The sequence below is a fragment of the Aquarana catesbeiana genome, linkage group LG06 (assembly GCF_042186555.1).
Source record: "Aquarana catesbeiana isolate 2022-GZ linkage group LG06, ASM4218655v1, whole genome shotgun sequence".
Classification (NCBI taxonomy): Eukaryota; Metazoa; Chordata; class Amphibia; order Anura; family Ranidae; genus Aquarana; species Aquarana catesbeiana.
In genome coordinates, this window is record NC_133329.1 from 367,530,872 (window position 1) to 367,556,696 (window position 25,825).

Below are 25,825 nucleotides of genomic sequence, written 5' to 3' on the forward strand. Positions count from 1 at the left end.
AGCGGACGACCATCAGCCCCAGGCATCAGAACCCTCCTCAGGAGATGAGGATCAGGACATGTCAGCAGGTTTTGATTTCTCCCTTGTACAGCCTTTCGCAAAGTCAGTTAAAGAAGCGATAGGCTGGGAAGAAGATAAAGTGGAACCGCAGAAAGTTCGGAAATATTTCCCAAATTTAAAGAAAGAACCAGAGAATTTCCCTTTTATAGGTGAACTGGAGGATCTAATTAAAGATGAGTGGGAAAGATCTGATAAACGGGCCAGTCTCACCAACAGACTGACAAAGATGTATCCTCTGAAGGAGTCAAAAGTCAATTAATTGATGAACACCCCAGTAGTTGACTCCACCTTGATGCGTCTTGCACGGCATGTCACTCTGCAATTACCACAGCAGCAGTGGCAAAAGCCATATCAGGTTGGGCAACCCGGGTGGAGAAGGATCTCCAAGACGGTACTGAAGTAGACAAAATAATATCTTCTCTTCAGGAGATCAAGTTGGCAGGCAACTTCGTGGCAGAAGCTTCAGTGGATATTATAAGATCCTCGGCAAGATCAATGCTAGCCTCAGTCACGGCAAGAAGGGCCCTGTGGCTGAAACCATAGATGGCCGATACTGCATCTAAAACAAACCTGGTGCAGAATTCCATACGATGGCTCAAACCTGTTCGGGTCTAAATTGGACACCGCTATCTCGAAGCTAACAGGAGGGAAGTCGGGATTAATTCCCTCAGACAGGAGACCCAAGGCTCAAAAGGGTCCGTCCTTCAGGCGCAACCTTCCTGAGAAATATAAGGAAGCTAGATCCTACCGTCCCGGTAAGGAGTTTAGAAGAGACTGGAAAAACACAAGACCTTCCTTCCTAAGGATGCAGAAGTCCAAGCCTACCCCAGCAGGGGAAAGGAAGGAAGGAAGTCCTTTTGAAGGTTTGCCTGCCCACCCAGCACAGGTGGGCGCCAGGCTCAAGGACTTCATACAGATTTGGTCAAGCCATATAAAGGACCCATGGACTCTTTCCACAATCAAATTTGGACACAAGTGGAAGTTTATGGGCAAACTTCCGAGAAATCACTTCCAATCAACAAGACTGCCATCTTCACTAATCAAGAGGAAGTTACTATTAAAATATATAGTGGAATTGAAGGAGAAAGGGGCAATCCTGGAGGTTCCATCAGATTAAAAAGGGAGGGGGGTTCTATTCCCCACTATTTTTGGTAAAGAAGAAGACCGGAGACTTACGCCCTGTATTGGATTTAAAAAATCTCAACAGGAACATAAAAATAGAGGCCTTCAAAATGGAAAGCCTGCAGTCCATACTTCTGGCAGTGAACCTGGGCGACTGGATGCTCTCAGTAGATTTATCGGACGCTTACCTACATATTCCAATTCATCCCGCCTTTCAAAAATTCCTCCGATTTGCCATCTACAGAAGCCACTTCCAATTCCAGTGCCTTCCTTTCGGCATCTCGTCGGCTCCCAGGACATTCACCAAGGTCCTCCTACCCCTGGTTGCATTCCTCAGGGAAAAGGGTCTGCAAGTCCACCATTATTTGGACGACATCCTTCTCTTGGCAGAAGATCAAGAAACTTTGCTGTGTCATCAGAGGATCTTACTCGCGACTCTCCAGGACTTTGGTTGGCTAGTCAACTGGAAAAAGAGCAGTCTACAACCCACGCAAAATATGGTATTCCTGGGAACGGATCTGAACACCAAATTGAACATGGTACAACTCCCTCAGGAGAAGATTCAGCCTCTAGTACAGAAGATGCGGAGATTACTATCAGCGAGGCATCTTCCAGCCAGAACCTGCTTGAGTGTGCTAGGGTCCATGGCTGCAACCCTGTCCATGGTGCAGTGGTCACAATGGCACATGAGAGTCCTGCAAAACTCCTTTCTGAGGCAGTGGGATGGAGTATCGATGCGTCAGACCCATTACCATCTCCAGACCAATGAAGCAATCAGTGTGGTGGTGGACACACTTGACCAACCTCAGGAAATACAAGCTGATAGTTCCCCCAGATCCGATAATAGTCACTTCGGATGCCTGTCAGATCGGCTGGGGAGCTCACTGTCAAGATCAAGCAGCACAGGGCCGATGGCAGTTCCGGGCCCAGGATATAGTATCGAATATACTGGAACTCAGGGCAGCCTTCCAGGCCCTCATGGCATTTGCACCAGTCCTCAGAGGGAAGAACGTGCTTATCCGGATGGACAACAAGGTGGCAGTGTCCTACATCCAGAGGCAAGGGGGTACCAAGAGTCTCACACTGATGGAGGAAGTCCGTCCTATCTTGGAATGGGCACAGGCACACCTAGCAGACTTAAAAGCAATATATGTTCCTGCGGCACAGAACATGTTAGCCGATTACCTGAGTCGAGAGACTCTTTCGAACAACGAATGGTCCCTGAGTCTCCAGGCCTTTTCTCTTCTTACGGAGACATGGGGAGTGCCAGAGATTGACTTAGCAGCCACTCCTGCGAATACGAAGTGTCAGAGGTTTCTGTCCAGAGCATCGTTCCCTTCAACCGAAGGGATAGCTTGTCTAATTCACCCATGGAACTTCAAGTTGGGGTACATATTCCCGCCAACCCCGTTAATTGCGAGATTCCTGTCCAGGCTTCGGAGATCTTCAGCCACAGTAATCGCGGTAATTCCTGTTTGGCCGAGAAGACCATGGTTCACGACCCTATTGCAGCTCAGCCTTCAACCTCCAATCCTTCTTCCGGTAACTCCGGATTTGCTATTTCAAGGCCAATTTCTGCACCCAGCTCCAGAGAAGTTGCATCTGACGGCATGGAAGCTGAAAGGGTTAGGTTAAGGGAACAAGGCTGCTCACAGGAAGTAATATCAACTCTGATGCAAGCCAGGAAAAGTACCACCAACACCACCTATACAAGAATTTGGAACAAATTCTTTACCATGGCACAGTAGAAGGGATGGGATCCTATTGCTCCAGAACCTTCTCAAATCCTAGAGTTCCTCCAGTCAGAAATCAACAAAGGTCTAAGTTCAAGTACCCTTAAGGTACAAGTATCCGCCTTGTCGGCCAAAACAGGCACCAGATGGGCATTACATCCGCTGGTAATCCAATTCCTGAGAGCCTGTCTGAAAATCAAACCTCCCAAGAAACCAGCTTTTCCATCATGGGATCTCTCAGTAGTTCTCAATGCCTTCACCAATCATCCTTTTACTCCATCTGAATCAATCACTCTGTGGGATCTGACTCTAAAACTGTCTTTTCTCATTGCAATTACATCAGCAAAGAGGGTATCTGAAATCCAAGCACTGATGGCATCAGAACCTTACTTAGTATTCTTTCCTGATAAAGTAGTACTAAGACCTTCAGACCACTTCATCCCGAAGGTAGCAACTTCCTTCCACTACAACCAAGATATTGTCTTACCATCCTTCACTAATGATCAAGGTGAACCTCATCCTCTGGATGTTAAAACTACCATCATTAGTTACCTGGCGGCTACAAATTCTTTTAGGAAGACGGATACCCTCATGGTCATTCCACATGGAAACAGACAAGGTCAAGCTGCTACTTCACGTACTATTGCCTCCTGGTTAGTCAAGTCCATCAAGAAGGCATACTCCATGTATCATATGGCAATTCCTGAAGGCATCAGGGCTCACTCGACCAGGGCAGTGGCTACCTCCTGGGCAGCGTATTGCAGGGTTTCACTGGAGACGATTTGCAAAAGCAGCAACTTGGTCCTCCAGACATACTTTCATTTCTCACTATAGAGTAGATTCTGCTCACTTGGCTATGGCAGACTTCGGTAGATCTGTTGTTAGAGCCAATTCTTCCACATTATAAGGAATAAATATTATTTTCTTGCACCCACCCGACTGGCGAGTTATTTCCCAGTGTGTGCTGCCATGGAGGCGTCAGGAAAACGGAAAATTGTATACTCACCTTTCCGTAATTTTCCTTTCCTGATGCCTCTCCATGGCAGCACACAGATTCCCACCCCGTTTTTATGGTGATATATTTACAGAGAATGCAGCAGGGTGTCTCCCCTTCAAATTTTATAGCTAACCAATCCTGTCAGGTTGTGGGGGCAGAGTCACAACCCAGTGTGTGCTGCCATGGAGAGGCATCAGGAAAGGAAAATTACGGAAAGGTGAGTATACAATTTTCCTTTTTCTTTGAGTACATCATGGGACATAGAGGTCCCTCCCCTCTTTTTGAGGATTCAGTGCTTGCTACAAAACTGAAGTAACTTCCTGTATGGGAGGGGTTATATAGGGGATCACTTCCTGTCTAAAGACCTTGGTCTACCAGTGTCCATTCACCTGATGATGGAGTATAACCCAGCAGGTAATGAATATTAGCCTGACTCTGTGTCCCATGATGTACTCAAAGAAAAGGATTTTACAGGTACGTATGATGTAAAAATCCCATTTTTACCACTTACCATTGATCTCTGAAAGCTTAATGATAATTTTTTACTATTATTTGTCGTTTACATTTACATTATAAAAATTAATTTTCGTGATTGAGAGTGTGAAGTTGCCTTTTTTTTATGTAGCTGGCACCCTTAATTTCTTTGAAAACATTTTTAATCACACTTTGCTTAAAAGGTTGCCTACCCCTACTTTAATAGCCTCCAAAATGAAACAATTCAAATGAGTTTATAGTGATAATGCAAGAGGTTGTATTTTTAAATGGAAAAGGTATATAAATCGTAATAATATTACTGGACCCCCAATTGTTCATACTTGGAGTCAGCCCTCCAGTTCCCAACTTCCTCCAGATAGGGATGATACTGCTCAAACTAACCACCCGAGAATGTATAATTTTTGGAAATAATAAAACGAATAAGGAGAATAAAACAAACGTGACACAGGTCAATACGAATAAAAAGAGAAATACAAAATCTAAGAATAGGAATCCAGCAACCCCCAGCCTTGAGCGAAGTGGCAATTCTGCCAATCCCACAGGGACCAAGAAAGTTGTAAGTAGTAGAACATCCTCATAACTCAAAAGATCATTTTTTAAGCATTTTACAATGTAACCTATACCCATCTGTTAAATTATGCAAAGCATCTTCCCAGAAAGTACAAGAACGTAGCTCGTGGGAAAAAAATTGCGCTAAAGGAATTGAAAACAATAAGGGTATTGTTATTAAGCAGTCAGATAAAGGTGGGAGCTTGGTAATACAAGATAGGCTTCTTTCACGTAATCGCTCCTAATGGACCAAGTAAACTGTTGGCGGTCAATCCTTTAACTACTTTGTCATGTATCTGGGTGGTTTTGAGCTGGGATCCTTCTTTTTCTGGTCTTGCAGCTCTGTTCACTCTGCCACGGGAGGATCTGAGTCTTTGCAGCATATACAGTACTGTGCTGTGTGCTTCTGTTTCACTGGACTCTTTAGCTCCACCTGCATTTCAGCTACAGTCAATCTGCAATCAGCTCAGCCTTTAAATAGCAGGACTTCCTGTGCTCTGTGTCCCTTTGTGTGAATTTGTTCCCGCATTCTCTGAGAACTGCTAAACTACTGATTTTGAACTGCCTGATTTCTTGACTAAGTTTCTGCCTGACAATTCTGCATTCCTCTGCCAGTCTGTGTATGACCTCTCCCTGTCCTTACTCTTTTGGATAAGCTTCACTTCATATTGTACCTTTCAATTGGTTCATACACTTTCATACTTGAAAGCTGATGCAGCTTTTCAGGATAAGACTTTCAGGATAAGACTTTCTGCCTTTCAGCTGCAGTCAATCTGCAATCAGCTCAGCCTTTAAATAGCAGGACTTCCTGTGCTCTGTGCCCCTTTGTGTGAATTTGTTTCCTGCATTTTCATAAATCCAGAAGGATTCCCTTTTGCTGGGTTGTCTGATATAATGACCCCCTCCTCCAATGTTTTTCCACCTGTTCAATACCCCAAAATTTTAAGGAACTCGGATCCTTATTATGCACCAGTTTAAAATGTTTGGGAACATTATGGCTGGTAATAACTTTTTTTTAATATTGGCAATATGTTCTCCAACTCTAATTTGCAGGGTTCTAGAAGTGCGACCTATATACTGTAACTCGCATCCACATTCCAGCATATAAATAACGCCCGTGGATGAACAGGTTACAAAGTCTCTAATCTCATACCTTTTGCCAGTGCTAGTGGAGCAGAATTTCTTTCTGTTTTTACTCTTAACATGGTGACAAGCCTTACATCTACCACAGGCAAAAAAGCCTGTGAATACCCCAAAGAATGAACCTTTCTGTTTTTTGGGGGGGGTCAATGACCCCTGGTGCTATTAGATCTTTCAGGGTAGGGGCCTTTCTGTTTATAAACCCTAGAAGGGCCGGTAATTTAGGTCCCAACAACCTGTCTCTCCTTAAAATATCCCAATGTCTTTTGACTATTTTTTCCAGCTGTCTAAATTGTACATTAAAGTCCAAAATTATATTGAATTCACGAGAAAAGGACTCATGTTGTTTATTTTCTGATAGCAGTGTATCTCTATCTATGTTCAATACTTTAATTGTATCTTCCTCAACTCTACTCATATCATACCCTTTCTCTTTAAATCTGCTTGTCAATATTTCTGAATGTCTCAAGTAATCTCCCTCTTCAGTGCAGTTCCTCTGCATCCTCCTATATTGACCTTTCAGTATATTCACTAGCCAAGGCTTATGATGACAACTATCTACTGATAGATATGAGTTCCTGTCTGTGGGCTTAAAATTATTTCTTGTAAACAATCTGCCCCCCTCCTTGAAAATTTCCAAATCCAGGAAGGTGATACACTCATTGCTAACAGTCCAGGTCAATTTAATATTTTTGTCATTCCCATCCATTAATTCTCAAATATATCAAACAATGCTACATCCCCCTTCCAGATGAGATAAGTTATTTTGGTCTAGAATTAAGAAGGTCTACATCCTCCCAATGGGCCATAAAGAGGTTTGCGACACTCGGAGCGAACCTCGCTCCCATTGCTATCCCTCTTGTTTGTAAATAATAATCTCCATTGTACCATAAATAGTTATGCCTTAAACACAAATGTAAACACTTTACTCAAAACTCTTTTTGTCTCTTGGGGAGGTTAGATTCTTCTAAAGCCCATTAACAGATACCACAGTTTCTTGGTGTCCAATAACGGTATATAATGACCCTACATCCGCAGTGGTGAAGATAAACTGATCCAATTCAGTCAAAGAACCAAGACATTGTATCACATGCTTGGTATCTCTAATATATGCCTCCGTCTTGACCACCAACGGCTGTAGAAATGTGTCTATACGTTGCCCTAATCGAGAACCCACTGAATAAATTCCTTTAACCACATGCCGACCGGGCCATACCCGAAAGACGGCTACAGTGCGGTTGGCTTATTCTGGGTGGACGTCTATGGGACGTCCTCACAGAATCGCGCCCCCTGGGGCGCGCACCTGGGAACATCACGGATCACGGTAAAAGGCCGCTTATAGCGGCCGTTTACCACGTGATCGCTCCGTCGAATGATAGAGTATTACTTGTAAACAAACCGGCGTCATGTCTTGACACCGGTTCCTCCCTCCCCTCTCTGACGCCGGTTCTTCCCTCCCCTCTCTGTACCGATCGGTACAGTGTAAGAGCAGATAGGGAGAAATCGTTTGCAGTGCAGTGGGCTCTACAGATCCAGCCCACAGTGCTGCTCAGTGCCCATATTCTGCCTGTACTCTGCCATACTATCCCCCAGAGGAAGGCACGAAACCCCTGTGCCGAATACGCGTCGGGGAGGGGTAGGACGGAGCTGTCAGCAGAGGAGGAGGATTGCACATGCCATACCGCACGCCATACGATCAGCTGCTTATTATTTTACCTGTACAGTCTGGTGCACTCTAGCACCCATCCAATGTGAGTACCCTCTTGGAGGGCTTATTCTTTAATAAATGTCCTGGCTATATTGCACTATGGAGTCCCTCTGTTTGTTTCTTCTATGATTTTGGATCTTGGTTTTACCTGAGAGGAGTGTTTTTGCACCATTGTAACCTGAGTGAGCCTAGCAGTTTCACCTGGGAGGAGTGTCTTTGCATCATTGTATCCTGAGTGAGCCTAGGAGTGGCCCCAATGCTTATTTTGACACCGTTTAAGTACTGTGTCACAGGACTGAAGGTGAGCGCAAGCACATGTGGGGTGTCACGGGAGAGCACAGTTTTCACGTGTTGTGATTTATACACCCATCAGAAGAAGCATGATGTTTATTCATTTTATGGACACTATTTATTCACGTTTTTTGTGATTTGTATTTATTAATTGGGATATACACTCATTTGTCACTGGAAAGTGTTTTGATATTTATATTTTTAGCACGTTGCACTTTTATTAGTTACTACCACGATTGCACCTTTATATGCACTTGGTGGTTTATCATTTATAGTTATTTGCATTATATTTTACCTGTATGGTTTTATTTATCACATTACATGTGTTTTATATGTGAAAATATTTTTTATATATTTTATATGTGACACTATACTAGCGCGGGCACATTTATTATATATTTTTTGCCATACTATGCAATACTCTGTGATACTCTGCAATACTCTGCGATACTCTGCAATACTATGCAATACTCTGCAATACTATGTAATAGATATAAATGGTAAACAAATGCAGCGCTAAATGCAATAAGTGACAGGATGATGAACTTGCATCCTATATAAAAATGTGTATGGTGATTATTGCAGGTGATGTTTATAAACCAAAATAAACGTAGTAAACGAGCAGTCCCAAATGACTGAAAGAAATGTCCATGGTGATATAAAATTTCATTGACATATGCAGTGCAGTGTTCTTAAAGTAAAAAAAGGACAAAGCACAAGTGCAGATGATGCTTCCAATTCAGGAAAAAATCCTCATGCATTCGAAATCAGTATGAAAATGGCAGAAGTGGATACTCTTACCGGAGGAGATGGACACAATCACCGTACGGTGGAGTGTCATGCAAGCTTTAAGGATCAAACGATCCCAGGGGTGCTTTGCTGGAAGGCACTGGTGGTAGGTTCCATCTAGGACAACCGTGGCTGTAAGGTGATGTACGGATCCACAGCAGATGGATGGATAACCTTCAAAGGAAGCAGGCTGCTGGGGAAGACGACTTCCGCCCCATGTAAGTTCAGTACATGTGAAAAGAAAAAATCTCCACATAGGGCATGAATCCGATATGAAAAGGTTATTTTACTTTAAAAAAGTGCCAGAAAATTCTTGAGAAGCACTGAATTGAATGGATAAAAAGTGATCACAAAATAACTGTAATATCGCGTGGTGGCAAGACCTCAAAAGCTTCAGCGACCCTGGGTTTGAAGTGTCCCTGTGTCATGAACAGGTGTGACCAGATTGTGTGGACTGCAAAGAGGAAACCAAAACGCATGTAAAGTGAATAAGAATAATGTTTATTTAAGATAAGTGATATAAATAAACAGCAGCTGATCACTGGAACACCCTTTCAATGTCTGGCGGAGATATTCAGAACTCTCTGTTGCCGGCAGAGCATAATAAACAATTATATCTGAATTCATCCCAGCAATGTGAAATGGAACCGAGATGGTTCCCCTGTGCAGCCACTTCTGGTCAGAGATGGCCTTGGTATACTGTCATGAACAGGTGTGACCAGATTGTGTGGACTGCAAAGAGGAAACCAAAACGTATGTAAAGTGAATAAGAATAATGTTTATTTAAGATAAGTCATATAAATAAACACCCCAAATACAAATAGTGCTCAACCAACAGAAACCCACAGACAACAGATAATATATACAGCCAAAGGGAAGTACCGAAATCAAACACGTAAGCCAGGCCAGGGTCATACACAGGGGATCAGCAACTAAACAAGGGCAGGATAGGAGAGGGAGATAATGGATGGGATATGGCTACAAGGGAATAGGAACACAGGAGGGACAGGATCAGGATGGGATCGGATACAGACTCAGGAGCAGGCTCAGGTTCAGATACAGGTTACAGATACAGGTTACAGGTCAGGGCGCAAGGAAGAAAGATACCAAGGCAAGCATGTGAGGGCTTGCCGGGTATTTATAAGGCTGCAGTAATTGACCTCACGTTACACCTGAGCGCAGAGGGTGTTGTCTGCTCCACACTGCCGGAATACACACGCTGGTGGACACCGGTACTACGGCCCAAGGATGCAACAGTGCCACCAGCAGGTGAGTCCTCTTATTACAAGTCCTAGGTGTTGGAAGACACCCGCTGGTGGACACTGGTACTGCGATCCAAGAGACCGATAGCGCCACCAACGGGTAAACCTTTTCATGACACCCTGTAATCTTTTGTGTATAGGACGAACCAAAAGAACATTGAGCATAAAGGTTGGTGACCATTGTAGGCTAAAGGTGGGCATGTCTTTGAAACACAACATTTTTCCCAGAGATACAATAAGAACATTAAACATCTGAAGGTCTTTGCAATAGAAACAATATAAGCCAATTTACCAGATAATGAAAGGTTCCTAAAGTTATGCAGTCAGGAGACCTATTGGATTTATAAATTAAATACCCTTGCGCCGAATGGCTTGAATGAGGAGTTGGAAATATATACCATTCGGTAGTTTTTCCTTAGTTATTTTTTTTCTGGTTTCCTCTATTTTTAGTTTTTCCATGTATAGGTCCCAATAGTAGAGAGATCTCCCCTTCTATATGTTAGATCAGATTGTTATTATCAATTAGTAGTGGGTATTGATTATGCATCAACCATAAAATATTAAACAATTTGTTTTTGCTTGTAGAATTCTAAACTTATTTATGTGTGACTCTATAGGATTTTTTCTATATACTATGTTTTTACTGCCTTTTCTTTATCCTGGTTGTTAAGCTGGAACAATGTTGAGGTGGACTCCCTGTCGTCCACCAATATCCATTAAAACATAACAAAGGGACACGTTCTCCAATGCAAATATACTTTACTGAATCTTAAGGTCATAAAAATTGTCAGAACATATACATCAATAGCAGCTACTGTATACAGTTGCGCGCATCCCTGCTCTTCCTCAGGCTGTATGGCTTTGTGTGAACATTCTACAAACACCTCCCTCCTTTTTTATTCAAAATCTCAACACAGATGGATGTTACCCCACAGGTGTATCCCGTGCTTCCAAAATGGAAAGCACATGGAGAAAATTAACCCCATATCAATTCACACTTGTTACCAAAGTGGTTCTGACACAAAAAAAAAAAATCAAAATAATCATTGTTAAACTGCAACATTGTGTCAAGAAAATATATATAGGCAACAGATGCCTACACAAGCCAAATAGATGAGAAAGAGATAGATACAATATTTCAACTCATAATGTCATAATTATGCGTCAATAATATATACAACAAATTTTCATTAATCACCCAGATAAAAAGATTTCATGCATAAAAATGCAATCAATAGATCCACAGTCCATAAAATTTAATCGTGACTTCATGACACTTTCATCCTTCTTTCAATGATAAAATCCCACATTTCCCATGTGTCAAGATGCGCCTCTATCTGAAAATAGAAAATGCAATAAAATCGCTAACCAGATCATCATAAAAATAGGTACAAATCATAGTCCCTATTGATTCCATCTGGATATAGGGATCGTAACCTATTGATCCACCAAACCTCTCGCTATTTAAGTCTCAGTATTCTTTCACCCCCTCTTTTATCTCGGGGTACCTCCTCAAGTACCATAAATCTTAGGTCTGAGTCCTGGTGTCCTTTCTCTAAAAAATGTCTTGATACTGGCAAGCCTGGTTGTTTCAATCTTATGGTGCTGCGATGCTGTGAGATTCGATCTTTTATCCTCTGAGTGTTTTCACCGACATATAGCAATTTACAAGGGCAGGTCAGAATATAAATCATGTAGGAGGATTGTATCTATGAAATTGCATCAGAAACGGTAATCGTCTCGTCTGTGGTCTATGTCTCACTGGAGCTATATCCATCTCCTCCTGTTCTATCTTCTTTACTTCTTGTGAGATAATATAGCTGGGATATCTTCGTTCCTGAAACTTAGAGCACATTTCTTTCATTCTTTTATTCCTCACTATTTCATTACTAACTATTCTCCTGACCCGTAACAGTTGACTTCTTATAATAGAGCGAAAAACATGAAGTGGATGAAAACTATTATACTCTAGTAGTTGGTTCCTGTCTGTCGGCTTGATATACAAATCGAATTCCATCCGATTGTTATCAATGTAAATCCTGGTATCCAAAAATGGAACTGATATCCCCCAATGTTGATTTTAAATTGAATCTTATGAGAAAAATCATTCAGCATTGCATCAAAGACAAGTAGCGATTCAATGTTGCCCCACCATATGGCAAAAACATCATCTATATAGTGCCACCAGGTGGCGCAATGATTTATTAATAAATCATTCTGAAATATGTACCTGTGTTCAAAGCCATTCATAAATGTACAGGCATATGGCAGGACAACATTCGAACCCATTGCAACTCCTTTCAGCTGCACAAAGAACTGATCCTTAAACAGGAAATAGTTATTTAATAATATGATTTAAAATAATTTCTCAAAAAGAGAATTTTGCATTTCGGAATAGTTGTAACTTCCTCTAATCAAGTCCATCGCCGCATCAATGCCAGGTTGATGCGGAATGGAGGTGTACAAACTAGTGACATCCCAAGTGACTAAAATCTTGTTCCCAAGACATTGAGGAATTACCTTGATTTTACACAAAAAGTCATTGGTGTCCTTAATGTATGCTTTGGTGTTCTTCACAAGGGGTGCCAAAATTTTGTCTAAAAACTGTGCCGTTGGAACAAAAATAGAATCACGTCCTGACACTATGGGACGACCAGGTGGAGAACAACTGTCTTTGTGTATCTTTGGTAAAGTATACAAAACAGGAATCCAGGTATGGGTAGGTAACAAAAAATCAAAAAGGTCACGGGTGATATTCCCCTCTTTTTAGAGCATGTTTTAAAACGCTTTCAAGTTGCTTCCAGGTTCATTTTGTTCATAAACCTTTTCATAACGGGGATTTATAGATGATGCTTTGAACTGTAAATCCTTGGGTTTAAGAGTTAGAAGTAAATCAGTACCATCCACTACCTATGCCCCTGTCAAAACTTTTGTGAAAGAGGTGACTCGGGAAATAAAGGAATTGGTCTCTCAAACTGATTATAGAGATCATGTGTCTAACAACCGAACGATCGGCGTTGAGGAGTCTTAGCCAACGGGAGGACATTGTACTGAAGCCGGCAGACAAAGGGGGCCAGGTAGTGGTGATGGACCCACAATTATACGAGAATGAAATCCTACGTCAGTTAAATGACCAAACTGTTTACAAAAAGGTTCCGAATCATCCTACCTGGCAAATCAGGAAGCAACTTGAAAGTGTTTTAAAACATGCTCTAAAAGAGGGGATTATCACCCGTGACCTTTTAGATTATTTGTTACCTACCCATACCCGGATTCCTGTCTTAGATACTTTACCAAAGATACACAGACAGTTGTTCTCCACCTGGTCTTCCCATAGTGTCAGGACGTGATTCTATTTTTGTTCCAACGGCACAGTTTTTAGACAAAATTTTGGCACCCCTTGTGAAGAACACCAAAGCATACATTAAGGACACCAATGACTTTTTGTGTAAAATCAAGGAAATTCCTCAATGTCTTGGGTACGAGATTTTAATCACTTGGGATATCACTAGTTTGTACACCTCCATCCCACATCAACCTGGCATTGATGCGGCGATGGACTTAATTAGAGGAAGTAACAACTATTCAGACATGCAAATTTCTCTTTTTGAGAAATTATTTCAAATCATATATCAAATAACTATTTCCTGTTTAAGGATCAGTTCTTTGTGCAGCTGAAAGGAGTTGCAATGGATTTGAATGTTGCCCCGCCATATGCCTGTACATATTTCAGAATGATTTATTAAAAAATCATGTTGCCACTTGGTAGTGCTATATAGATGATGTTTTTGCCATATGGTGGGGCAACGTTGAATCGCTATTTGCCTTTGATGCGATGCTGAAGGATTTTTTTCATAAGATTCAATTTAAAATCATCATTGGGGGGATATCGGTTCCATTTTTGGATACCAGGATTTACAATGATAACAATCGGATGGAATCCGAATTGTATATCAAGCCGACAGACAGGAACCAACTACTAGTGTATGATAGTTTTCATCCCCCTCATGTTTTTCGCTCTATTATAAGAAGTCAACTGTTACTGGTCAGGAGAATAGTCAGTAATGAAATAGTGAGGAATAAAAGAATGAAGGAAATGTGCTCTAAGTTTCAGGAACGAGGATATCCCAGCTATATTATCTCACAAGAAGTAAAGAAGATAGAACAGGAGGAGATGGATATAGCTCCAGTGAGACATAGACCACAGACGAGACGATTACCGTTTCTGATGCAATTTCATAGATACAGCGAGCAGGTTTTTAGAGTCATCAAAAAGCATTGGCCCCTTTTAAAACATTCTTATCCACAGATTGAGGTCTTCCAACAAACACCATTTAAAGCCTTTAGAAGAAATAAAATACTGCGAGACGCACTGGTGAGATCAGAATATAGACCAAGGGAACCTGCCCATGTAAATTGCTATATGTCAGTGAAACCACTCAGAGGATAAAAGATCGAATCCCACAGCATCGCAGCGCCATAAGATTGAAACAACCAGGGTTGCCAGTATCAAGACATTTTTTAGAGAAAGGACACCAGGACTCAAACCTAAGATTTATGGTGCTCGAGGAGGTCCCCCGAGATAAAAGAGGGGGTGATAGAATACTGAGACAAACAGCGAGAGGTTTGGTGGATCAATAGATTACGATCCCTATATCCAGATGGAATCAATAGGGACTATGATTTGTACCTATTTTTATGATAATCTGGTTAGCGATTTTATTGCATTTTCTATTTTCAGATAGAGTCGCATCTTGACACATGGGAAATGTGGGATTTTATCATCAAAAGAAGGATGAAAGTGTCATGAAGTCAAGATTAAATTTTGTGGACTATATGTTGATTGCATTTTTATGCATGAAATCTTTTTATCTGGGTGATTTAATGAAAATTCGTTGTATATATTATTGATGCATAATTATGACATTATGAATTGAAATATTGTATCTATCTCTTTTTCATCTATTTGGCTTGTGTAGGCATTTGTTGCCTATATATATTCTCTTGACACAATGTTGCAGTTTGACAATGATTATTTCGATTTTTTTTGTGTCAGAATCACTTTGGTGGTAATGGGTAGGTAACAAGTGTGAATTGATATGGGGTTAATTGTCTCCATGTGCTTTCCATTTTGGAGGCACGGGATACACCTGTGGGTTAACATCCACCCGTGTTGAGATTTTAAATAAAAGAGGGAGGTGTTTGTAGAACAGTAGCTGCTATTGATGTATATGATCTGACAATTTTGATGACCTGAAGATTCAGTAAAGTATATTTGCATTGGAGAACATGTCCTTTCATTATGGTTTAATAAATATATATATATAATTTTATATTTTCTGTACAATAATCTATCAATGTTTATAATATCACAATATAAATTGAGTGTTTATACTAAGTAGGAGTTTATTCATTTACTATATACTATTTATTTTAATTAGTCAATATCTGAATCAATGATTGTATGAATTTTATGTATAGGCCTTTATGTTTTCACTTTACTATATATAATATATATATTACACTTTATTACAAAGTATTGGGACACCTGCCTTTAAACACACATGAACTTTAATGGCATCCCAGTCTTAGTCCATAGGGTTCTATATTGAGTTGGCCCACCCTTTGCAGCTATAACAGCTTCAACTCTTCTGGAAAGGCTGTCCACAAGGTTTAGGAGTGTGTCTATGGGAATGTTTGGCCATTGTTCCAAAAGCACATTTGTGAGGTCAGGCAATGATGTGGACAAGAAGGCCTGGCTCGCAGTCTCCCCTCTAATTCATCCCAAAGGTGTTCTATCGGGTTGAAGTCAGGCCAGTCAAGTTCCTCAACCCCAAACTCGCTCATCCATGTCTTTATGGACTTTGCTTTGTGCACTGGTCCAAATCATTTGGTTGAGGGGGGATTATGGTGTGGGGTTGTTTTTCAGGGGTTGGGCTTGGCCCCTTAGTTCCAGTGGGAACTCTTAAGGTGTCAGCATACCAAGACATTTTTCACAATTTCATGCTCCCAACTTTGTGGGAACAGTTTGGGGATGACCCCTTCCTGTTCAACATGACTGTGCACAAAGTAAAGTCCATAAAGACATGGATGAGAGAGTTTGGGGTGGAGGAACTTGACTGGCCTGCACAAAGTCCTGACCTCAACCCAGTAGAGCGCCTTTGGGATGAATTAGAGTGGAGACTGCGAGCCAGGCCTTCTCGTCCACATCCGTGCCTGACCTCACGAATGTGCTTCTGGAAGAATGGTCAAACATTACCATAGACACACTTTTTTTTTTTTTTTTTTTTCTTACACACAAAGGGATTGGACAAAAATATGAAAATATGGAAACTCTACATGATTTGCAGGTGTGAAAGTACCAACATGTTTTGCGTTGAAAGCGGAAGTGATGTAACATTCTTTTGCTTCCGCTGTGTGATGAGACACATAGCTAACATGTGGGAAGCCTCACTTTCATCATTCACTACGTGCTCTGCTAGTAATACGGAGTCATGTCAGCTTACTGGGTTTCAAAGAGGACAACTTGCTGGTGCCCGCTTAACTTGCCAATTTATTTGCCGTGTTGCAGTATCAAAGGTTATGACGGCATATACAGTTTCTTGGAAAACTTTGTCTGATAAGCATAAGCGCAGTCGACACTATCAACTGACTGAAAGAGACAAAAGGACATTGCGCAGGATTGTGACCCAGAATAAGAAAATAACTGCTGCAAAAGTGACTGCAGAGCTCAATCTCAGTCTTCCAAAGCCCGTGTCCAAAAAAACTGTGTGGAGGGAACTCCATAAGCAAAACATTTACTGGTGAGCTGCAAATTGCCAAACCACTAGTGACCTATATTATTGCTCAGAACAGTAGAGAGTGGTGCAATACCCATAAATCGCTGACTATCGATCAATGGAAGACTAGAACCTTGGATTATGAGCATAATCCGTTCCAGGAAAATGCTTGTAATCCAAAGCACTCCAAAGCGAGTTTCCCCATAGAAGTCAATGGAAACGAAGATAATTCGTTCCACATTGACTTCTATTGCATACAATACCGCATGTGGCCAGAGGTGGGGGGGTGCCGGAAAGACTCGGAGACCGCTCGGAAAGACTCAGGAACCATCGGAAAAGATCAGAAACACGCGGCAATGGAGTGTTTACGAGTATTTCCGAACGGCTTCGAAGGGCTCAGAGTGTCACCGGCACCCCCGCACCTCTGACCAAATGCGGTACTGCACACCGCAGAGGCTTGATTCCTGCTCGTTTTGCGAGCCAACACTCACAAACCAGGTCAGGATTTTTTTTAAATAATTGCTCATATTGCGAAATGCTCATTAACTGCGTTACTCACAATCCGAGGTTCCACTGTAATATGATCTGATGATTCCAGCTTCACATGGTTTCCAATCACTGGATTTGTTTAAGTGTGGTGAACACCATGCCAAACTTACGACTAGGACTGTCTTGTGCCAACGGTAAAGCATGGTGGTGGCACAATGATGGTTTGGCCAACCATATCTTGGTATTTTGCAGGCCCCATTATCACCTTGAAAGGTGGAGTCCCTGCCAGCTACTATGTACAAATTTTGCCCAACCATTTGTACCCCATGGTCCAGACATATTTTCCTGAATACATCACCATTTACCAAGACCATAATGCTCCGATTCACATAGCTGGTGTTGCCAAATCATGGTTTGACTAGCATGTAGATGAAGTCTTGCACCTTCCCTGGGCTCTGCAGTCGTCGGACCTCAATATCATAGAGCCACTATGGTCAATTTTGGGAAAAGGTTTGGGCTCGTTTTCTGCCTTTAGCATCTCTGCCAGGGTCGGTGCGATTTTTGCATGAAGAGTGGTATCAGATTCCATTATCCACCATCCAAGACATATATTTGTCACTTCCCAGGAGAATTCAGGTCATCTTGGATGCCAAAAGCAGTACAACACCATATTAGGTAGGTAACAATTCCATTCTTTTACCTGGTGTTTCCATATTTTTGTATATAAATCTATTCTTCTCAATGGATATATTTTCAACATGTAGTCTTATGTTTATACTCGTTAAGTTTTATTAGCATTATACACATAACATTAAGTTTTAAAAAGGAACAGCAAATGTATTTTATACAGCATTTATTTGTATGCATGGGTTGTTGCTGACATGTGGTGAAAATTTCATGTTAATAGCACCTTTAGAAATATATTTACTTAAAAAAAAGTCAACGTGTTCAATACTTACTTTACCCGCTGTGTATATGTGTAGACGTCAGGTCCGAATTTTTGCCTAAATTTGCACCTGAACCGGGCCCAAACACACACAGGACCCTTTTGGAATGCAGACCGTGGCTGCACCGGACCTGTGTGAACCAGCTCCATTAATAGCCAGGCACACTCACATATCATGCAAATTGGATGCGGGTAAGGCTGCATCCAATTCGCACATATGTGAACCCGGCCTGAATGTTTTAATTAATGTTGTCATGTATTCTGAGCTACGTGGATAGTATTCCCAATTGATGGTGGTGGTTCGGTCCATTTTTTACTTTTTTTTTGTTCCCCATCATTGTCCAATTTCATTGTGCCTGTAAATTTCTTCCATTCTCCTATATCACGTGACTTGACAAAGAGCCAAAGGCTTGTTGTCTAGGAGTTTATTGCTCCCTGAAGTTCAGAGCCTGCTGGTGGTCTGTCTCCCTGAGTGGTTTTGAGTCTGCTGGCAGTGTTTGTGCTCCATCAGCTGCCTTAGCTTTATTCTGGTGGTGCCTCCTCTGGCCCATCTTTTCAGTGAAGCCCTCTTGGATCAGCGGAGCTGTTGGCACTGGTGGCCAGCTTCCTCTAAATGTGTTCTCTGTGTGTCTCAGTAGCTTCCCTCTAGCAGTGCTCTCCCTGATTAATCCCTCAGCACAGCTCTCTGCTAATGTGTGGTAATTGGCGACTTTACACATTGCTCTGGCGACTGCTGTCCCTCCTCTCCAAGATCCTCTGGCGCAAACACCTGCTCTTTTTTTCTCCCTGGCCAGGAGAACCACTAAGCCATCCATCTGAGATCCCCTCTGCACACATGTAGGAGCATATTTGAGTGGACATTTGTGGTATTTCTAATAAAGTGACTTTCCTTACCATTTGAGCTTTTGCTTTTCTCTGCCTGTTAGCTAAGCATACCCTGCGGTACCTGCAAGATTTATACACTTTCTGTGTTTGACGCCTGTTGGACCTCTGGAGAACTTGGGCTAGTTCTTCTCAGTGAAATGTGCCTTCTTTACACAGCAATTTGTATTTTACAACAGATTCTCTGTACTATTCATGGACCTTTTCATCGGTGTTTCTCAATTCATTTTTTTAGTTTTCCCAATATTTTACTCTTTTTTTTTTTTTTTTTTCATTTATTACTTGTTTTTGGTTGGTTTATTATTTATTTTTTTATTTTACATTTTTTTATTTTTCGTTAACTTTTTGTTTTCCATTTATTTTCTATGAGTTTTTATTTTTATGTTAATTTTTCAGTTGGTGAGGTTTATGTGCTGTTACCCTTGTTCTTTTGGTGTCCATGCTGGCTTCCACTGACATTTTGTGTGGCTGCATTAACTTTACTTCTCTAATGACCATCATCAGATGGGGTAGAGGAGCTATGATTGCTTTTTTTTCTTTTATTTATGGTCTCAGAAAAACCTGTGCGAGATGGGAGGGCCACTACGGACGTGCACAGCACTGGATTGAGTGAGGGTAAGTATAAGAAGGGGTGAAGGGGCAATGCTGTTGCCTAAACATTTTTAATCTTAATGCAGGGAATGCATTAAGGTAAAACATGTTTAGACTTTAGAACCACTTTAAGGCTGGACTCACACCTATGCATTTTTAGTGCTTTTTGCATTTTCCAGATTTGTACTACAGTCCATTTACCATGGTTTCCTATGGAACACGTTCTATAGTGCAAAATGCAAAAAGCACTAAAAATGCATAGGTGTGAATCCAGCCTAATAACAGTAATGAACCGCTAAAGCAGCTGTCATAGTTAAATTGGATTCTTAGTTGCTGCAGTTTGTCCAGAGCTGCTGGAGCAAATGTGTATTGTTATAGTTCACATACACTTTAAGATTTTAATAGAAGGTACAACAGTATGGAGTGTTTGTTGTTTAAAGCGCTAGTAAACCGCAGTTTTTTAAACCCTGTAAGGCAATTGCATAATGTGCTAGTTTGCATTGCATACTAGCACATTATGAAATACTTACCTTGGAACAAAGCCTTCCAGTGGTGCGCTGTCACCGATGAAGGCGCTTCATTCTTCAACCTGGTATTCCTTTTGGGTTTGCGCCCTCCAGCCGCAGTATGCTGCTCTGAAGGGATGGCACGGTAGATGAAGCCTTGCACCTTCCCTGGGCTCTGCCGTCTCTTCAGAGCGAATGCGCAGGTGACATCACCGGTGTATGCAGTGTGAATATCTCCTAAACCGTGCAGGTTTAGGAGATATTTTCTTTACCTACAGGTAAGCTTTATTATAGGCTTACCTGTAGGTACAAGTAAAAAAATGGCTTTAATTTCACTTTAAAGGATGTAGTATCACTGGAATAATAGAAGCTTTAAAGCAGTAGCAAAGTTGAAATAAAAAAAAATAAAATAAAAACTTTTTCCTTTAATGTTTTAATGTGCTACTATATACAGCATACTAGCACATTATGTAAATATTACCTTAAAAAGAAGCCCTTAATCAGCGCACTGTCACTGCTGACAGGGCTTCCATCTTCACCCGGTCTTCCTTCTGAGTTTGCGGGCTCTGGTCCTTTGAATGGCTGAGCCACAATGACATCACTCCCCCGCATGCACGCGGGGGTCCTGGTTTATGGCACAAAGCTCTGAAGGAACGGCTCAGGTATGCTGATCTTTCAGAGCACATGCGTCGGTGACATTACCAGCTGCTACACTAGTAAATATCTGCTAAGCAGGGCATGTTTAGGAGATATTTACAGTACCTACAGGTAAGCCTTATTATAGGCTTACCTGTAGGTAAATCAAAAACAAATAAACTTTACTACCACTTTAAGCCTGTTTCACACAGGCTTCAACTTTTATAAGAGCAGTGTGAACAGCAAGCTTTTACAAAGCATTTGCAGAGCTTTCAGCAAGCTTTGATGTTTTTAAAGTGCCATTCAGCTTCAGTTTGTAAATGTTGAACACAGATCCTAACAGGAGTGCACTTGTCACTTTAAAAAAAGCTGCCAGCCGGCTTCATTACTACTTGAAACTTGTTGAAAGCCTGCTAGCAGCTTGTTTAAAGTGACAATCAGCACTCCCATTAAGATACTGAAGCCGATGTGAAACAGGCCTAAGGCTACATGCAGAAAGAATGTGCTTTAAGGGGTCTTTCACACAGGTGTTAAATTTTAAAGCAGTCTAAAAGCACATTAATGCACCGGTTTATGAGCATTTAGGATGTGTTGTATAGGTGTTCATGTTGCGTCAGGCAACACTTCTCAAACACTGTTTGTTTTTGTTTTTTTCTTAATTTAAATGGGAAATTATCACTTTTGACACTGTTTTTGCCTCGCAGCAATGCTAGTAGCACTGCAGTGTGAACACATCCATCCACTCCCTATTGTAACAATTTTGAGTGGCATTGATAGGCGTTCTGGAAGTGTTAAAAACAAGACCCAGTGCCTGTGTGACCCTTACAAGCGTCTTTTTTTTTTAGTCAATGCACATTATGGCATTTGCATTTTGGAGCACCATTTAGTGGCATAAAAAAAATAAATGCTCCACACCTTCCATAATTTACACATATGTGAGTGTAATTTCAATATCATAGAAAATACTGCGCTATCCCATAAGTGGAAATGATCCCCGCATGTGTTAGATAAAAAACAAATATCTCAAACCAAAAATTGAAATGTAAAATGCTGCTGCAACCTTAGATGTGAGACAACCTCCACCTTACTAACTGTACAATTTATAGGCTGCGCTGCTAGTACAAACACATGATCATATTAACTGAAACCACCATGATTATGGATGAACACAAGTGAATTATTTCATAACATAAAATGTGCACATAAATCACATGCAAGAAATGATGAGTGAAACATTCAGTGAACAAAAAACGATTAAATAATGTCCATATAGTCATAAACTGGAAGTCTTGTGGGTATAGAAATTGATTGGATAGAGGGAGAAAGACACCCTTCCTTCAAGTGATATAAAGGTTATCTCCGTGAGGAGCGTGATGTTTAAAAGGAATTCCTCCACCTCAAGTAAGGTAAGCCCCTTACCAGATCCAAAGATCTCCTGTCAGAGAGATCATGCACACAGGTGGCTGTGTCCCCCAGCCACTGGGTCTCTGTCAGTGTGTAGATCAAAAGCCACCTCTCCAGGGAATCAACCTAAAAGGTGATTTATCCGCTCAAATTTGTGCAGTATAAGATCGCTTCTAAAAACAATGTAGCGCCGGCCGGCTTCAGCTGCTGCCCGTTCCTTCCGGGTTCAGCGTGGTATGGTGGTGACGTCAGCACGCCGCTCCTCCCTACGCCTTACATGAATATGCACCAGATCAAGCATTCTTTAAAAAATTCTGTCAGCTCTTGGTAGACAATCCCAGCATAAATGGGCTTATTTTAACCACTTGCCTTCCGCCGTATTGTAAAATGATGGCGGCAGGAACCCTTCCTCCCTCCAGACGGATGTCATATGACGTCTTTGTCTTCCCAGCATTGTGGCGAGCACGTGCCGCCAGTGGTGCGCGCTCGCCGCATCACTGGGGACCCGATGCGCGTGCCCGGCGGTCGCAATGTCTGCCGGGCACCCGCGATTGCTCATCACAGATCAGGGATGTAGATCTGTGTGTGTAAACACACAGATCCACGTCCTGTCAGGGGAGAGGAGAACTGATCATATGTTCCTGGTATATAGGAACACCGATCGGTCTCCTCCTCTCATCAGTCCCCTCCCCCCCACAGTTAGAATTACTCCCTAGGACACACATTTAACCACTTCAGTGCCCCCTAGTGTTAACCCCTTCCCTGCCAGTGACATTTATACGGTAATCAATGCATTTTTATAGCACTGATCACTTTATAAATGTCAGTGGTCCCAAAATAGTGTCAAAAGTGTCAGATCTGTCCGCCGCAATGTCAGTCATGATAAAAATCGCAGATCGCCGCCATTAGTAGTAAAAAATAAATAAATAAATAAATAAATAAATATGACATAAATCTATCCCCTATTTTGTAAACCCTATAACTATTGTGCAAACCAATCAATGTACACTTATTGTGATTCTTTTTTTACCAAAAATATGTAGAAGAATACGTATCGGCCTAAACTGAGGAAAAAAATTGTTTGCTAAAAAAAAAAAAAAATGGGATATTTATTATAGCAAAAAGTAATAAATATTGTGTTTTTTTTTCAAAATTGTCGGTCTTTTTTTGTTATAGCGCAAAAACTAAACGCAGATGTGATCAAATACCACCAAAAGAAAGCTCTATTTGTGGGGAAAAACAATTATCAAAATTTAACTTGGGTACAACGTCGCATGACCGTGCAATTGTAATTAATAGTGTGACAGCACTGAAAGCTGAAAATTGGCCTGTGCAGGAAGGGGGTAAAAATGCCCTGTATTGAAGTGGTTTATATGTCTGTGTTTTATGTAACCTTTGTCTTCAAGAATATTTGAGATACTGTTTAAAGACCTTTTACCCCGCCTTCTCCCACACCCTGATTAAAAAAAAACAACATGATGGTGAATTTTTTCATGCATATCCCAAAACAACGTTCAGTTATTTGCAGCCTAAAATCCTTTTATTTATTTATTTTTTTGTTAAACTTACTGTTTCTTTTTTCTGGCACTTCCTGGTTCAGTGCAGCACCAGTGACATGGCAGGGGCCTTAAGCTGCCCCCTGGAAAGGCCACATCCAGTACCTTCCAGCAGAATCCTGTATATGTTCTGTACAAGATTTCTCTGTTTACTATATTTAGTAGCAAGATCAGCTATGACATTATTAGTGAGCCAGCACTGAATCAGGAAGTAAAGGCTGCCTGCTGATGCGGTGCTTCTAAAAGATGACAGTGCAAGTGTTCTATCCAAGGAGGTCAGCACACCAAAGTAACTGCAAATCACATAAAAGAAAAATTGTCGATTAACAAATACTAGCATAAATGGATTTTGCTATCAGATTGAAATGCTACTGTCTAAGTTGGGTGGTGGAAGGGGACAGTACACTTTAACTGGTTGGAGAAGTGAGCCACATGAAGAAATGCAACACTACAAGATTCTGTTGCAGTTTTCAAAAGCTGATATAATATAAATTGTTTTTTTTTCCTTTGTTGCAGGGCTCAGAAGAAGACACAGTTGTGTTTGTTTTAGGTGAAGCTGGCAATCAAAACTGGAAGCATGTATACACTGCTGTAACACGAGGCCGAAAACGTGTATATATAATTGCAAAAAAAGATGCGCTGAATAGAGCAATTGCTACAAAGTATCGTGAAAGAAAAACTAGACTCCAGCAGTGTCTGAAGGACAGGTTGTCTAACAGTGGAGCCTGGCCACAATCTGGTACCTCTGCTTCCATTAACTCGATGAGGACACAGGTGACACAAGACAAGCCTGCTCTGGCTTCGAAGGAACATCTCTACACCCAGCTTAAACCCTCCGTACCTACCACACCAGATGTGACCTCCTCCAGGAAAGGCTGTGATGATGGAGTTTATTCTGCAAGCCCTACATTGCTGAAACCATCAGGCTCTTCAATGAACCATGAAAAAAGAGTGTTGGAGGAGTCACCATCACAGAAGAGGGCTGGAATCCTTGATCATGACATGGAGACTCCTCCCAAACTATGCCGGCTTGACAACCCCATGGTATTGTTCTTGTGTTTCTGCTCTTAAAATGATACATTTAGAGTAATTTGGAGACATTAGAAGCGTTGAACTGATAATAATTCAGAGGATGATCTACTGGTTTGTAAACCTTGGTAGCCATGATTGCACTTGATCGTACGTTAAATATTTTAAGTGTTGATATTTACAAATATTGACGATGTGAAAGCCTCTACAAAATATACCTGCTATTTTATCGACATAGGTAATCCATAATTAGGATCTCAGTTAGTGAGGCCTAGTGTCACCTATAGCATACATTGCTTAAAGTGGTTCCAAAGCCTAAACATTTTTACCTTTAAAGCGGTTGTATAACCCTTTTTTTTTTTTTTTTTTTTTTGAACCTACAGGTAAGCCTATAATAAGGCTTACCTGTAGGTAAAATGAATATCGCCTAAACCTGCACGGTTTAGGAGATATTCACTTTGCATGCAGCTGCTGACAGCAGTGCATGCGCTGTGAGAATTCTCCCACATGGATGCGCGGGACTGATGTCATCGCGGCCACTCTCAGCGCCAGAGCCGCGAACCCGGAAGAAACGCAGAGGGCAAAATGTCAGCTCCCTCGGCGTGGACCAGGATGGGGACCTCGTTCTGAGGTGAGTATTTCATAATGAGCTAGTATTGGCTCATTATGCCTTTTCCTTACAGATTTTTTTTTTGTGTGTTTTTTTTTTTTGTTTCCCATGTGTGGGTATACAGCCGCTTTAATGCATTCCCTGCATTAAGGTAAAAAAATGTTCCAGTAAAAGTCCCCACTCAATCCAGCACTGTGCTTGTCTGTAGCGGATATTCCTACACTCACAGGCTCTGCTGAGGCAGCGAGAGC

The 25,825-nt window shown here is 41.4% G+C and overlaps 1 protein-coding gene across 1 annotated transcript in view; it reads left to right on the top strand.

The window, feature by feature from the left end:
• Window positions 1-25,825, top strand: part of LOC141147091 (DNA helicase B-like) — a 260,293-nt gene that overhangs the window by 217,740 nt on the left and 16,728 nt on the right. Inside the window, exon 11 of the mRNA XM_073634187.1 lies at window positions 24,452-24,979. Coding sequence (XP_073490288.1) covers window positions 24,452-24,979 — 528 coding nt within the window. The remainder of the gene's footprint in view (window positions 1-24,451; window positions 24,980-25,825) is intronic.